General features: G+C 44.5%; 1 protein-coding gene across 9 annotated transcripts in view; it reads left to right on the plus strand.

The window, feature by feature from the left end:
* The window catches only part of STAU2 (staufen double-stranded RNA binding protein 2), a 345,263-nt gene that overhangs the window by 273,531 nt on the left and 54,903 nt on the right, over positions 1-16,829 (plus strand). Inside the window, exon 14 of one of the 9 annotated variants that reach the window (XM_075549575.1) lies at positions 11,401-11,436. The exons of the other annotated variants lie outside the window; for them this stretch is intronic. Coding sequence (XP_075405690.1) covers positions 11,401-11,421 — 21 coding nt within the window. The 3' untranslated portion in view covers positions 11,422-11,436. Of the gene's footprint in view, positions 1-11,400; positions 11,437-16,829 lie in introns of those variants that run through there. 9 annotated transcript variants of the gene reach the window in all.

Consider the following 16,829-nt stretch of genomic DNA (forward strand, 5'->3'; position numbering starts at 1 on the left):
TTTGCTGCCTTCAGTCGATTCCAGTTCACAGTGGCTCCCTGGGATAAAGACGACCTGCTTCCCGGGGTTCAATCTGTACAGTAGAGGCAGCCTATCCCTTTCTTCTCTGAACAACTGGTCCGTTTGAACCACTGACCTCGGAGGATAAGGGCGGAGTGTTTAACCACTGCGCCACCAGGGCTGGGGGTGGAGGGAGGGTGACGGTGGGGACTAAATGAGACGACAGGGATAGCTCCTTTTATTGGGCTTCCCAATATAGACCTTGCTTTACAAAAACAAAACAAAAATAAATGAAAGGTTTGTGACAACCTTGTGTTGAGTAAGCCTGTCGGGGACACTTGTGCAACAACACGTGTCTGTCATGTTTAGGTAGTTTTTCCCACTGTTTAAAACGTGTCCATAATGCATCTGTACACTTAATAAACTACCAAGGAACCAAATCAACAAACAAATTCACTGTCATCAAATTGATGCCAACTCATAGCGACCCTAGAAGGCAGGCTAGAACTGCCCCTGCGAGTTTCCAAGACTATTTCTTTACAGAAGTAGAAAGACCCGTCTTTGTCCTTCCTCCTTGGAGCAGCTGGTGGTTTCTAACCTCCGACCTTGCGGATAGCAGCTTAACACAACTTCTATATAGGCACGGGGAGCCCCAAGGCATCATGTGCCTTGCTGTACTGCGAGAGTAAATTCATGGCAGGGTCTGGAACCCCACCGGAGATCTCGCCTAGAAAGGCCGGAAAAAGCCTGGTGTGCCGCCCCAGACCCAGAGGCACTTACAAACAGTACTTATGCCAGTAGCAGCCATCTGAGCAAGACATAACTCTCCAGGTATGAGCGTAAAATATAAATGCAAGGAGAAAGAATCCCACCTGTGTGAGAGAGAACTCACTCAAAAGCTGTCTGCGCACAGCCTGAGTGCACAGCAGGGAAGCCGCATGCAGAAAATGGCCCACCCACCGACCAGACCTCAAGGAAAACAAACGTTCTTCGAATTGAGTTGTTTGAAGAGGCCAGTGTTTGAATCATCCCCCACTCCGGTTCACCCCCATGACTCAGTAGTCACATGCAGTGAAAAGTCATTATGATGTTTCCACAGGCAGTATTTCCTACCTTAAAAAATTCAAAGTAATTAAAGCTTCCCTGTATTCCTGAAATATGGGTCTATTATTTTTTAAAAACAGCTCGTTCTATAGTTCTTTAAACAAGTCGTTTTTATAAGCAACATGCTAAAGAGTCTTCGTTTGGAGCATTACTGTAGACATGTGGCGTTCACAGATCAACCTTTCTAGCCAGAGAAAACTTTACTTTTGTTCACCCTTAGATACAAAACACCAAACCAAGCTCACGGCCATGGAGTTGATGCAAACACATAGCGACCTTAGAGGGCGCAGCGCGCCCCTGTTTCTGAGACTGACACTCTTTACAGAAGTAGAAAACTCTGGCTTTCTCTCGAGGTTCGGCTGGTGGTTTTGAACCACTGACCTTGCCATTAACAGCCCAGTGCATAACCATAATGCCACCAGTGTGTTTACCCTTAGACAAAAGCATGTATCATTTTGCCTATTTTAATGGAAATATTTATTCCTAGAATCATGGAGCTAGAAGAGACTGTAGTCACTAGAGTCTAGTGAGTGACCGTCAAACTTTAGCATGTGTCAGAGTTCCCAAGAGCACTGGCTAGAACAGAGATTTCTGGGTCCCATCAACAGAAACTCTGTGCAGTAGGTCCCGAGTAGAGCCTGAGAAGTTAGTTGCGTTTCTGTGGGCGCCCAGCTGAGGCGATGCTGCAGTCTCAGGTCACACGGAGTAGCCTGGCTCCCGAGTAGAGCCGTCTTCTGCTGTGGTTGTGGGCAGACTTCTCAGGTTGCTGTCAGGAGACATCATCCTGTCCAATTGATTGGGCCTGGCTGTTTGCTCTGCACACTCGCTATATTCAGAGAAAATAAAAAGAAATCTAAACCGGCTAGATTAGTGTGAAACAAAATAGGCTTCGTTGCAAAGAACATTTTCAAGGATAATGAAGGTAATTTCATAATGACAGCGGGATCAACTCCGGAGAGGACATAATCCTCGATGCTTGTGCCCCCAAAGCAGAGCCGCAAGCTGCGTGAAGTCAGAACTGCTAGGACTTCCAGGGCCAGTGGAGACATCCACAAGTGCCTCTGCAAGGAGACTAGGCAGGCAGGAAAATCAGTAAAGTTAGAGAAGACTGAAACAACATTGCGATCCAACATTTTATCCCATCTCATTACACGCGTGCTTTCCAGGCGCACGTGGGAAGTGTGCCTGCTCCCGGTAGGCGCCACTGAGTCAGTTCCTACTCGGGAGGAACCGTGTCCGAGAGGAGGGACCGCCGCTCTGTGCGGCCCATCCTCGCGGTTGTGCTGACCTTGGAGCCATTGTGGCAGCCACTGGATCAAACCAGCTCCTTGAGGCTCTTCCTCTGTTTCACAGCCACTTTCCCAAGCATGCTGTCCTTCTGCAGGGAAAACGTGTCCAAAGTAAACGAGTCAAAGTCTCACCATCCTTGTCTCTGAGGAGCATTCTGGCTGGACTTCATCCGAGACAGATCTGTTTGTTTTTTTGGCAGTTCGTGGTACTTTGAATATTCTTTGCCAGCACCGTAGTTCAAATGCACCTATTTTTCTTTATTTAAAATCCAACTCTCACATGCATATGAGATCATTGAAAATACCATGGCCTGGGGCAGGCACACAAAGTAACATCCGTGCTTTTCAACACTTTAAAAAATGCCTCGTGGGGCAGATTTACCTCATACAATGTGTCTTTTGATCTCTTGGCTGCTGCTTCCATGGGCATTGATTGTGGATCCAAGCAAGCCAAAATCCTTGACAGCTTCAGCCTTTTCTCCAGTTATCATGATGTTACCTATTGGTCCAGTTGTGAGGATTTTGTTTTTATGGTTTTGTGCACTGAGTAGTAATATATGGAAGACTGCAATCCATGATCTTCCTCAGCAAGTGTTACAAGTCCCCCTCACTTTCAGAAAGCAAGCTTGTGTCATCTGCATATCGAAGGTTTTTAGTAAGCCTTCCCTAATCGTGATGCGGAATTCTTCTTCAAATAATCCAACTTCTTCTATTATTGGCTTATCACACAGAGATTACAACCCTGATGTACACTTTTCTTCTTTTTTAAAAATCATTTTATTGGGGGCCCATACAACTCTTATGCCAATCCATACATGCATCCATTGTGTCAAGCACACTTGTACATTTGTTGCCATCATCATTCTCAAAACATTTTCTTTCTACTTGAACCCTTTGTATCAGCTCCTCATTTTTACCCTCTCCCCGCTCCCCCCCTCATGAACCCTTGATAATTTATAAATTATAATTATTTTGTCATATCGTACACTGTCACTTTTCTGTTGTCTCTCCCCCAGGGTGGAGGTTATATGTAGATCCTTGTAATCGGTTCCCCCTTTCCAACCCTCCCTCACCCTCCTGGTATTACCACTCTCACCACTGGCCCTAAAGGGGATCATCCATCCTGGATTCCCTGTGTTTCCAGTTCCTATCTGTACCAGTGTACATGCTCTGGTCTGGCCAGATTTGTAAGGTAGAATTGGGATCGTGTTGGTGGGAGGTGGGTGGGGAGGAAGCATTTTGGCACTAGAGGAAAGTTGTAGGTTCATCATGGCTACCCTGCACCCTGACTGGCTCATCTAAACCATGCAGTATTTCCTAATTCTGGACATAGAACTACCTCTTTGGATCCATGTCCAGGTTCTGCGGAAACTCAATGAACTGTTCTGGAATTCCTGTACTGCCCAAGGAATAGTTTGTTTTATGGTCCACATAGTCTAATATCTTGGCATAGTCAATCAAGCACAAGTAAACATTTTTTTCTGGTATTTTCTGTTTCAACCAAGAGCCATGTGCCAAAAGCAATGTTCCCTTGTTGTGCATTCCCCTCTGAATCTGGCCAGCATCTCTGACAGCTCCCTGCAACCATGGTTGGATGATCCTCAGCAAAATTCTGCTTGCATGTGCCATCACTTACAATGTTCCATCGCTTGTGCATTCTGTTGGATCACCTTTCTTTGCGATGGATACAAAAAGGATCTCTTCTAGTCAGTTGGCCAGGTAGCTGCCTTCCAAATGTCTTGACATAAAGCAGTGAGTGCTTCCAGGGCTTCGCCAGCTGGTTGAAACATTTGGGTTATGATTCCCTCGTTTCCTGGAGCTTTGTTTTGAGCTAATGCCTTCAGGACAGCATGGCCTGCTTCCTTCAGTTGGGTTTTAATCACCGCCACACCTTCAGATGGAGGCAGTCAAGTCGGCTCCAAGTCGGGATGGTTCTATGCATAACAGAGCAGAACACTGCCCAGTCTGGCGTCATCCTCACAGCCATTCTTAATTTGAGCCCATTGTTGTGGCCATTGTCAACCCAACCGGTTGAGGTTCTCCCTCCTTTTCCTTGTTTCACTCCGCTTTAGCAAGCATGATGTCCTTCTCCAGGGCCTGGGCCCCTCCTGATAACTTGTCCAAAATGTGAGCGGCAAAGCCTCACCAGTCTCAGTCAGGCCTCAATAGTTGAAACCAAACAAACTCACTTCTAAGTAAAGCGGGTCAAAGAAGGAATCACACAGGAAGCGAGATCTTTTGAGTTGCCTGAAAGGAAACCAGTCAGGTTTTGTGAACAGAACTCAGGCAATATTTACAGGGAGATTTTATAGCAGGATCTGCCAGCATTAGAAAACAACAAGGGTCTCAGGTGAGTGCTAACACCTGCAACCAGGAAAATAAGAAGAAGAGGGAGACGAAGGAAGTCACAAAGATCAACGTAGCAATGGGAGAAATCAAAAGCAAAAAGAATAAACAAAATACATGAACCCAAAACTTGGCTCTTTGAGAAGATCAATAAAATTGGTAAACCTCTAGCCCAATTGATGAGGAAGAAAAGAGAGAAGACACAAATTACCACTGTCAAGAATGAGAGGTAATATCCCTGAAGAGTCTACAGATACTAACAGAATAATAAGGGATTATTATGACTCTTATGCATAAATGTTATAACAATAACTAGGTAGCCAACTTTACTCATTCTTTGCACAAGAGAGTTACCATAAGATCTCTGCTGACCCCGCTTTACATCTTAAGAACTGAAAAAGCTCCATCAGTACTTAATCTATGAATATCTTTGTCATTGATATTTCCACCTAGTAAACTCAAAGAAAACCAACAGGCTTTTCCACAGACTACACACTGCCTAGAGACTTTATATGGACTATGCCCACGGCTGCTCCTGAAGGATCTGATTCCATGCCCTTTTGTACTTGCCAGAAGGTGTTTGCCCAGAAGGTGTCCCCTTAGCTTGATGCTAACCTCATGCTAACATTTTCTGGAAATCCTTTTGTTTATCAACTTGAAAATAAAGTTATGGAACACTCCCCCAAAATAGACCAAGAAGACAAAAAGAGATGGAAAACAGAACGTTTCAAAGTAGGAGGTCCAACATGTAAATATTATGAGTCCCAGAAATGGAGTGCGGACATGAGTTTCCATATTGGTGTGAAATCAGTGACCTGGGCAGGTTTGAGCACTGACTGATACGTGATGGTAATAAGGAATTAGTAGCTTTTCTTTCGTTGTGATAAAAGTGTTTTGGTAAAATTTTTCGAGAGTCCTCAGTTTTTAGAGATCACATAAAAATACTTATCCTAGCCCCAATCAATCTAAGAACAACTGGTTCTTTGGACATGCCCTGCTTGATGCTCACCCTCATGAAGAGAGCACACTGGAGATATGAGCGCTATAGCACAATGTGGTGAAGAAACCAGATGGTGCCCAGCCATCAGAGAAAACCGCATCTGAGGTCCTTAAACAAGCAGCCTTCTAAGTGAGGAGTCGACTAAGTCCACACAGGAGAAGCACATCAGCCTGTGTGGTCCAAAGATTGTAAGTAACAAAACCCAGATCTGAAGGAGGGAATGATATGAGAGCTTAAATTGTCAACACCTTATTTGCAAAAGGCTAACCATGATGGAAACAGCCCTGAATTTATTTGAATGGGCCCCAAGCGGATTAAGCCTCTGGTGAATTCCCTCTGATCAAAGTGGAGGGATGTGCCTCGCCTTGCTTTCAGAGTGCATTGTAAAGTCAGTGTGGCAGATGTCGTGAGGTTAAAAGGTAACACCTTATCATTTGATCTCCCTTTTGACCCATGTTGTTTCAGTTTTTCAAAAATATGTATATTTATCAATGAACTGCTACAGTGTTGGGGATTTGCTTGGAATTAACCTAGAGGTGAGGAGAGAGGAGTTCACTGTGGATGAAACAAAATTGGTTGTAAGTTGATACTTGCTGAAACTGGAATATTCCCTCCACTATTGTATGTGCTTAGAAATTATTATAATGAATACTTTTAGGAAAATAAAGGGAAGAAGGGTTCAGGGAATTGATTAAACTATTCAAAATGAATTTGATTAATTAATAATCAGGAACGCAGCCATCTATCCATTGCAATCATCTGCCAGTTTGCCTATCTAATGTAGTTCCCTGGTTGTCATTTACCTATCTGTATGCTGTGCCTTACTTAAAAAAAAAGATTTAAAATGAGTTCTCCATAAGATTATGTAAAATGAAGTAACTGAAGCAAAATCTCAACAAGATCATGTCCAATAGGATCGAGGATGTCAAATGCATGACAAGACTGCACACTTACAGATGCGTTGAGAACCTGCCCAGTAACTTCTTGTCGGCCCTTGTAAAACAAAGAACATGATCCGTTTTGTGAATCATAGCATCATCCAGTAAATCTAGCTCTCAGGTGACTTGAAATCTACTCATGTAAATAGTTTATATTTGTATTATCTTGAGATTTATTAAGACGGTAGAGGAAAGTGGTGGAAAAGAAAACCTGACGTTTAAAAAAAACCATATACTATGTGTCAGGCTTTGTGCCAAAGGCTCATAGGCATTAGCTTTAACCTTTATGGTTCCTACCATGTTAATAATGATTCTTAGTTCATTTACTTCAGAAAGTGTTGTGTTTGTTTTAATTTTTGAATTGTCTCCCAATTCTGGGAACTTTAAAGTCCCTTGTCTTCTTACTATAGATGGACAGATAGATGTAGATACTTGTATGTGTTTGTATAGAAGACACATTTCTATATAGTTTGTTCACCCACTTAGTGCTGTGGAGTCATTTCGGACTCAGAGTGACCCCGCAGGGCAGAGCACTGCTCCACGGCGTTTCTGAGGCTGTTAATTTTTATGGAATCAGACAATCTCATCGTTCTTCTGTGGAGCACCGGTGGGTTTGCAGCCCAAAGCTCCTTGGTGAGTACGTTGTGTGTTTGCATATGTGTGTGGTGTGCGCGCGTGCTGTTAGGTGTCGTTGGTTGGGCCTGACTCATAGTGACCCTGTGTACACAGATCAAAATGCTGCCTGGCCCTGCGCCATCCTCACAATTGTTGGTGTGTTTGAAGCCATTGTTGCAGCCACTGTGTCCATTCAACTTACAGCATCAGACACTGGATCCTTGCTCGTGACTGGTTTATAGATGAAGACAGTCTAATTTTTCTAGGAAAGCAGTCACACAGACTGTGCATCCCCTCCACGTTTTCAGCTTCATGTCTCAGCATGTCCTGATGGAATCACCGTCTGTCCTCAGAACTGCTTTCGCTCTGATGTAGCAGAGCTTGGAGAAGGACACCAAGCCCCACAGGCAGAAATCTAGACATGCAGCTTGCGTTTTCATAGCTTCCTCACTGAGGTCTCTTCCTCTTCAGTGTCTGGGGATCCACTCCAATTTTCTCTCCCATCTCACTAGCCCAGCCTTCAGCTGAACACGGGTGCCTGCAGCCTGCTTCCTCACTGTTCTTCCTCTGCCTGGGCCTGTCCTCTTCCAACCCTTTCTCCCCAGGAGATACCCGGATCTTTCTGAAACCCGTGTCTCTGCAGCACGTCTCTGATTAAGTGCTTTCAAAGAGGTGGCCTTCTCACATTTTAAAAAAGTATTATTTAGTGTGACTCAATTTAACATCATGACCCCTGCCTAGGGTCTCAATGGTTAGCATACACACACACACACACACACACACACACACACACACACACACGAGTAAATCTACTAGTGTTTCAGTTCCTACATACATGAGTTTATTCCAAACTGTTTAAATCAATCTCTGTGGTCAGTGGATAGTTGTAGACAAGTCCTCTCAGTAATACACTGTCTTGGTCTCGTTGGAGTGCCTTCAGGGGGAAACAGGTCCAATTCCACAGTGACTCCTTCTGCCGGGCATTTCCATCCTCGGCAGAGCGGTCGGCTCGGAAGGTGTGGTGTCTACGTTCTGGGATCAAAAGAGTGACCCTGATGGGTTTTCTCAAAGGGCACGTGCCAATCATGGGGCTTATTATGCAGAAGTTTGAAGAAAATGGAAAACTACATTGGTTAGAAAGGGTCAGGAAAGTGGTGCTGAGGAATTTTTTTCTACCACAACTGTGATGGATAAGGTGTGTGTCAGCTCAGCTGACCCTGACTCTCAGTGGTTTGACAGTTATGAGATCTGATCTCATGAAATCCCTTCCAGGATGAGATCTACTAAGCGCACTCTGTCAGTTGACCAGGACTCCTCAGGAGTGTGACTTGTTTCTGATATATGTATGTGGGTCTTCCGGCAAATCCTTGACGACATGCATCTGGTTCACTGTTTTCTGACCTTTGGTTCTTTGCACCTGAGCCAATGTCTTGGAGTCATTGGCCTGTCCCCGCTGCCTGTGAATTAGCAAGTTGCCATCTTGCATGCCACGCTGGGTTCATCATAGATATAGATATAGGAATTTTACTGAATTCTTGTTTCTCTAGAAAGCCCGGCCTAAGATAGCGACAATGCACCTGCTCGCGTTTTGAGGGCAGTAAGGGATGTTCTATGAGACTTTCTCTGGGAACCCTTCCCTTGTCCACTTAGCAGCCCTGGTCATGCCCCTTCTCACTTCTTTGGTTCCCATAAACTCACGAAACATTTGAAGAGAGCATAATTGAGGGGTCCCCAAGCCGCCATGTGACGTGGTGTGGTTTGAAGTGTAGACGTCTTCAGAGAAGTGTCACAAAGATGGAAGGACTGCCTTCAGGAGTGTGTAAAGTTCCATGGAGGCTCTGTGATGAACAACACATTCCCGTCTTGATATTGTTATTTAATAGAGCTTTCTGTGATTGTTTAGCAGTGCTTTCTAGTTACCTCCAGTGTGTGTATGTGTATGTGTATGTGTATGTGTATGTGTGTGTGTGTTCTGCTTTGGGGGTTTCTTTGTTCTTTTGAGCTTATCAATTAGCTTCTTTGGGCATCAGGTTCCTGTTCTAAAAATCGAGGGGATTAAAATCATAGTATGATAGTTCTCCAGGGGATCTCCTATGATTCTAATTTATCATAAATAAGACCCTGGTCATATATCAGTTGGAAAAGGCTTTGTCAATTTAAATAAACTTAATAGAGGGTTTGAACCCACTTTCCTGTATTTCTCCTATATAAGAGATGTGGTTTCTCCAAAGTTGTTAAGGAATCCCAAAGATGAAACAAAAGTTACTAAACTATTAGGAGCCTTCAAAAAGTTTGTGGGAATTTTTCATCATCTTTTAATGTCATTTTTTCTATGAAATTTTTGAAGCTCCCTCATATCTTGCATTCAGAATGACTCTTGGTAAGAATGAAAAGTTCTATGTCTCAACTACTAAATCTTAGAATCAAATTGAATTTCTAGTGCATTTTGATTTATGGGGACTAGGACATATGAAAACAGATGGTATGAGAGCACCAGTCCAAGCAAATCTAGTTCAATCATGTGCTGGTGCTGCTGTGGGGTAGACTGCTAACCACAAGGTCGGTGGTTCAAACCCCCCAGCCACTCTCATCTAGCTATCTGAGACTGTCTGCTCCCATAAATAGTTAACCATCTTAGAAACCCTACATGAGGTTCCTATGAGTCAGACTTGACTTGATGGCAGTGGGTTTGGCTTGGAGATTAACTTTGAGGTTCACTCATTTTTCTTATGAACACAGAAGAATGGACAGAGTGCAAGCATGCTTTCACAAATCAAACACACCTGTGTAACCAGTAGCCTAATCAACAAGCACACCTGTGTCCCCAAAGGTTACCACCATTTTCACTTCCAACACCACAAACGTGTTGTTTGCCTTTTCATTTTGCCTGTGAAACTTTAATACTCTTGGGTTTGGTTCCATTCCGTCAATATCCTATGTGTACATAGTGTTGGGTCTGATGACAGCTCATTCACTCTAATTGCTGTATAATATTCCATATGGGACAAGCTCATGAGGCATTGACAGTTTTTCATTATTATGAATAATACGGTTGTTACAGTCTTCCTCGATCTTTTGGTGTCCATTTGTTTCCATTTCTTTGGGGAACTCATCAGGTCTGGGTTTGGGGGTTTCTTCTCTTAACACAGGCTTTTCTGCTGTGGCATACACACAGACTCCTCATCTGTTGGAAGAATAAGTCAAAATTACTCTATCTGCATCCCAAGGCCTGGAGTACCTCCCATTCAAACCAGCCCATTTCTTTCTCGTTTTCCACCAGCAAACACACCCCTTACGATGGGAGAACAGAGCAGGCCTCCTCTGGAAAGAGAATGAGAAATCGAACAAAGTCAAGAACACCCACTCCTAAACAAAACTTAGGGCTCGAGGGTGATGTGTTTGTTGGTGAATCGAGTTTGTGGTTAGAAAGAGCTACGGGTCTTTTCATTATTTCGAGAAGGCAAACTTAGCACATTTTCTACAGTGTTTCTTTGTGGATCACAGTAAGCTGACAATAATGTTTATACTCGAGTCTAAGTCGACCCAAATATCCACTGAGCCACCTAATTTTCCCACAGAAACTGCATACAAGATGTGCTGAAAAACTCAGCTTCCACTCGAGTCTATACGGTAGATCATGAACTAGCAATCTAACAAATGTAGTCATCTAGCTTTAGTTATATGTTACAAGACGAGTCTCCATCCAGCCTCCTCGGAATATGTAAGTCTGATGCTTTTTGGCAGACATTTCAAGGGGGAAATGCCTGTAGACTCCAGGGAATGTGATAAAGGCCTAACCATTTTCAGATACACTTCCCAAGCTTCTTAGTTGTGTGTGTGGGTGTGGGTGTGTGTGAACCATTTAGACCACATGCCACATAATTTAGTGAAGAATTTTGAGCTCATAGATCTCTTACAGACAATATTTCATTTGGTTCATTGTCTTAGCAACTCTCTGAGGTGGGCAAGAAAAGTTACGCAGATCACAGAGGGGTTTTACATCAGAACTGGCAAAACCCCACATGCTTGTCACTGATCCTTTCTGGGGGGTGGATGATTTTTGTAACTGGGCAATTTCTAAACGTCTTCCATCTCCGTCTTCTCACAGTGCCCCCTCTTTCCACCATGACAGCCTTGATGTGGGGGTGCGGCAGCCAGGAGAAGACTCCACTAATCTTTCTGGTGCTCGGAGCACCTTCTGATCTACCTTCTTATTTTATTTTTTTCATCCAGTAAGCACTTAATCCTTTTGATGGTGTTATATTAGAAGGTGTTAGTCTAGGCAGTGGCTTGTCATAGGGCATCATTGGCAAATCCACGCCTCTGGCTGTTTCTGTTTTCCAAGCCAGTGCTCAGATCACAAGACAGCACTAAGCTGTCTAACTAAGGTTATGGGGGGAGAGCGTACTAGTTAGTCATACACAGCTCCTCTGGATGCCCTGCCCAGCCATAGATCTGAGGTCTGCAAAACAACAACAACAAAACACACCCGGTGTACACATTGCTTGGCATGTGGATTTTGCCCCCTATTCAAACCATGTGACTAAGACCACATAAACTTGAATGAGGGTGTTCTCTTTCAAAAACCATATCGCACAGCCATGCTGCTGCCCTTTGATGTGTGGCTTTATCATTTGTCTATCCTACGCAATCCCCACCTCGCCCCCCAGCACTCTCATTTGATCTTGGATTTTTCAGAGTCTTCAGCCTGGTTTCCCCAGGTTGCAGCTTTCAGTACTGTAGACATGCATACCCTCAGATACATACAAACTCTTAGATAGTAGCCTGCAGACTGGTCTTAACGGCCATGCCAGCCCGAGTCGGGTGGGCTTTCTGACTGGCCTCATTAAGTCCCTAGGGCTGCCAGCCCTGCCAGCACTGTCAGTCACTCTTGTCCAAAGGATATGAAGGCACGGCTTCTTCCATCAGACCAGTATGCATGCTGGCGATCCCAAATGAAGTCATGTATCATATTTCTTTCCCCAAATAAGTTAAAAGTGGAAGAAGAGTCTGTGGTATGTGGTTTCATTTCTTAACCAGGCTAAAAAGCCACTGCCCCTTGATAACTCAGCTAGGCTTCATCCATGCCTTTAATTACATGGGTTCTTTTAATAAAGCTCACTTTTATTGACTCACTCTCTACTTAATGAGTTCTTCTCGGTGAAAGAGGAGCTTATTGATGCAACATGCCCATCAGCCCCTTGTCCCAGTGCAGGTTGGCTGCGTGTACCTATGTCCATTAGCTACACGTGGTATATATTTCCTGTTTTACTGTGCTGAATGAAATCAATGGAAATCTTTCTCTCTGTGACATGGACTCACATTGTCTTTTGATGTCAAATTCTTAAAAGTATGTACTGTGCATTAAAAAAGTGGTACATTGAGTAGTATTTTAAGGGGCATTCAAAGATACTTTTTGTAACGTCAATATTTGTTTTATATTTGTGAATTAGTCCCTAATTTGTCTATAAATATTACTTTATTGTTAGTTTTATACTAGTACACATTTGTGATTAAGCACACAGGACCCTCCACCAAAAAAGAAAGAAGGAAAAACAAAAGTACATTTTACTCACAAATATGCAAAACGAAGACATTGTCTTTCATTCTTATCTGGTGTGTGCTTTCCTATGAGGCCAACTTTTCATTTACCTTTCCTGTCTCTCCCCTTCACCAATCCCCTTCCTTCCACCCACCCACTGCCCTCAGCCCCCACGCGTCCGGCCCAGCGCGCTCCCGGGACTCACCACGAGTCCATTAGCAGCACTATCTTGATGGAGTGTTACTCAACTGGATCGCTTTTCACGAAGCTTTATTTTAAAGCTGGGTCATCTCTTCTTAGCACCCCAGCTTTCTTCTCCTGTTTTGACAGATCCATCCTTCCCCACCCAATTTTCATACACCGCGACCCTGTCCAATCGCACCACACACTGACGAAAGGCCAATCCCATCTGCATTCTCTGCGGGCAGCCCCACTGCGGGATTTTGTGAGCAGGGTTACCCTTGAGCTTAAGTAACACAATGCAAATTCAACTGCAACTGAATTGATTCTGACTCATGGCGACCCTATAGGGCAAGGTCGGATGGCCCTTGTGCCTTTCCAAGACTGGACATTGGTACCGGAGTGGAAGACCTCAGGGCTCGTGTGCGGAGCTGCTGTGGTTTTGAACTACTCACCTTGCGATTATCTGCCCAATGGGTAACCCACTACACCAGTGGTTCTCACCCTTCCTAATACCGGGACCCTTTCAGACAGTTCCTCAGGTTGTGGGGACTCCCAACCATAGCATTATTTTCGTTGCTACTTCATCACTGTCATTTGCTACTGTGATGAATCTTCACGTAAATATCTGATAGGCAGGATGTATTTTCATTGTTACAAATTGAACATAAGGAAAGCATAGTGATTAATCCCCAAAACAATATGTAATTATATATTGTGAAACACTGATTTCTAATGACAAGTAAATGAAATTTTGTCTTGAAGCACGGTGTAGCCTGGGTAACACTCTTCAGCCAGGTACTTGTACGTGGGCGCATCTGCACGTGGGCGGACCGCCTGGAGACGGACAGAGGAGCGGTGTGTCGTTCCTAAGACCGTCGGAAGTATGTGCTTTCCCAGGGAACACCCTTGCAGCTAGGGCTCGACATGTGAGCGAAATCTTGCCCCTGCAGCCAAGGGGAGATCTTCTAGGGTGCCTCTGAGAAAGCTGCTTAACAACCTCATCCAAGCCCTAACAGGCTAATTTGAAAAACAACTCTGGATTCATGAAAAGGAGAAGCAACCCTCTAAATCTTCTGAAAATATGGGATTGTACCTACTGCTTAAGTAGAAATCGAGGTTCAGGGAAACAAGACAATTTGTTCACAAAAGCCTGTACATTTTAAGAGCGTAACAGAGGGCATCCTGATGGGTCACTCCCATGTTGTCTCCACATCTAAAAATCTGTCAGGTAGAAATCTGTGCCGCTTCTTCTCATTTTTCCACAGCCGCAGCTCTGTTCCCTGGGCAGCCTTGCTGTAACCTACCTTCAATCTAAGTCTTCCTAGTGCCCCTCATTTCACCTTCTTTGTGCTCTTGCCTCGTACAATCCACCATCATTTTCTAAATATTTACTATTTGGCATCAACTCCTCTTTTTCCCCCTCCTTCACCCACCCACCCTCGTGACCCCTTGATACATTATAAATTATTATTTTCATATCTTACACTGACCACTGTTTCCCTTCACTCACATTTCTGCTGTCCATCCCCCTGGGGCAGGTGGGTGGTAGGGGTTATGGTGGGCATCATTGCACTTGGTTCCCCCTCCCTCCCCTCTTTCCCTGCCTTCCCCCTATCCTCCTGGTATCATTACTCCCATTTCTGTTTCTGAGGGTTTTATCTGACCTTGATTCTGTGTATTATGCTAGTGGGGGTGAGGAAGCCCCAAAGAACCAGGGGATTATTGTATGTTTCATCAGTGCTAGACTGTGCCCTGGTTGACTCATCCCTTCCTTGTGACCCTTCTGTGAGGGAATGTCCTATTGTCTACAGATGGGTGTGGGGTCTCTCTGCTCTGACCCCCTCATTCTCAACCATATGTTTTTCTGTTTGGGGTCTTCTGATTCCTGTTACCCGATCCCGTCGACACCTCATGATCACACAGCAAGCTGTCACTTTCTAGTCTACTACTTCCCATCTAGTTTCCTTCACCCTGCTTCTGCTTTCTGGCTTAGATTTGACCATCAATAGACTCTAGGTAGCAGCACTACCCCCAATCTCTTTTGCCTATAGACATAGCTAGTGGTTTGGTTCCAGTTATTTCCTTCCGCTGCCAAGTAAGACTCCTGCTCTGTCTCTCCCCACTATTTGCTGGCCTCCAATCGTTTCCCTCAGTCTTCCAAGATGACAAAGGGGAAGTGGGTCTGCGTTTAGAATTGCAAATGGATTTAGTCTGGTGGACAGAGCAGAAGACAGAGCTTCCTGGCCAACCTACCATTTAAATGTGGGGACATGTGTTGTCTCCTCGGTGCTTCTTCATTTTCATAGCCCTGGAAGGGATAAGTGCAATTTTCCCACCTCGTCTTAGAAGGACACGAGAAGGAAAGCAAGCCAACCATTAATTCAGCTGGTATTTATTAGCTATCGATGATGGATCAGACATAGTGATTGAGCCTGGAGAAACAAAGGGTAGAAGGCAGGGAGACCGGCATGAGTTCATTGGAGGAGATAAGATTAGAGATCTCCTTCTAAAAACTAGCCAAGAGAAGTCTTTGGACCATAGCGGTGCGTAAACACTGACGCCACCACCACCTCACACCCTGTGGACCATGAGAATGACACAGCATTTGGGGCTGCTGTGTTGCCCAAGGTCAACTCAATGACAGCTTGTCACAATAAGAGCATCTAGATAAAATGTGGGGAGCATTTGGTGGCGTAGGGGGCTAGGTACTGAGCTGCTTCACACAAGGTGAGGAGTCAGAAGCCCTCGCTGCTTCCGCACGGGAAGGATGACGCTTTCTGCTCCTGTAAAGACGTCTAGGCCGGGCATCCAGAGCGCGCACTTCTGCTCTGTGCCATGTACAGTTGCTTGGTGAGATGGAATCCACTCAATGGCAGTGAGTTTGGTTTTGGTTTTTGGAGATAAATATGTTGTGATTCCAGGGGCGAGAAAGATTAGGAGAGAGAATGAAAGGGTGGAAAAGACAGGACTGGATTCCTGGAGGAGAAGCTTTTGAAAAGACCTTCAAGGGTAGATGGTGAGATTTATCGGAGTGGCTTCCCTTTTTTCTTTTTCTTCTCTCTCTCTCTCTTCTGTGTCACATTCTTCCATTCGCCAACCTCTTGACACTGGCTTAAGTTTCTCTCCACCCCCTTTTCTTCCTGGCTCCCTTCCTGGATTATTTCTTTCATCCTGCTCAGCAACTCATCATCCTCTCTAAGAAGCCAGAGGGTAGAAAGGCATCGCTCACGCCCTTTCACCTCTCCTCCGGAGGAATTTTATTACAAAGACTCGAGATATAATAGCTGGCAAAATGATTTTTCTTAAGTCCCAGAACTCTATGGAACAAAAGGGGGTGATCCCTCTTTTTTAAGCCACATTAAAGTAAATTGAACTTAGAAATAATAAAGATAATTGAATAATTCCGTGAGTCTGAAGCCCCTCTCCCCAAAAAAACAAAACAAAACAAAAAACCAGTTACACTCTTGAAGCTGGGTATTTGGGTTTAAAACAATGGATGGCCATCCAGCTTTGAGAGCTCCATAAATGTGTTCTTCTAAAGAGCCAGAAGGTGTCCCTAGTGTTGGATGAATTCATCCAGAGGAAAAGGTGAGAACAGTTGGGTATAACCATATTAACATTCATTGTCTTTAACCCCGGTTGGGGTGGAGAGGTGGTGGTAAGAAAATAGCAAGAAAGTGGCAAAGCAGCCAAGAAAAGGGGCTATCACATCTCTTCATGGGCATGTGACTGAGTATCGCACATGCAAACACACAGGCGTGTGAAGATTACGACCAGCCAAGCGTGTGGTGGTGATGCGGAGCTCCTGATGC

This window comes from Tenrec ecaudatus, chromosome 5, assembly GCF_050624435.1.
Source record: "Tenrec ecaudatus isolate mTenEca1 chromosome 5, mTenEca1.hap1, whole genome shotgun sequence".
Lineage (NCBI taxonomy): Eukaryota > Metazoa > Chordata > Mammalia > Afrosoricida > Tenrecidae > Tenrec > Tenrec ecaudatus.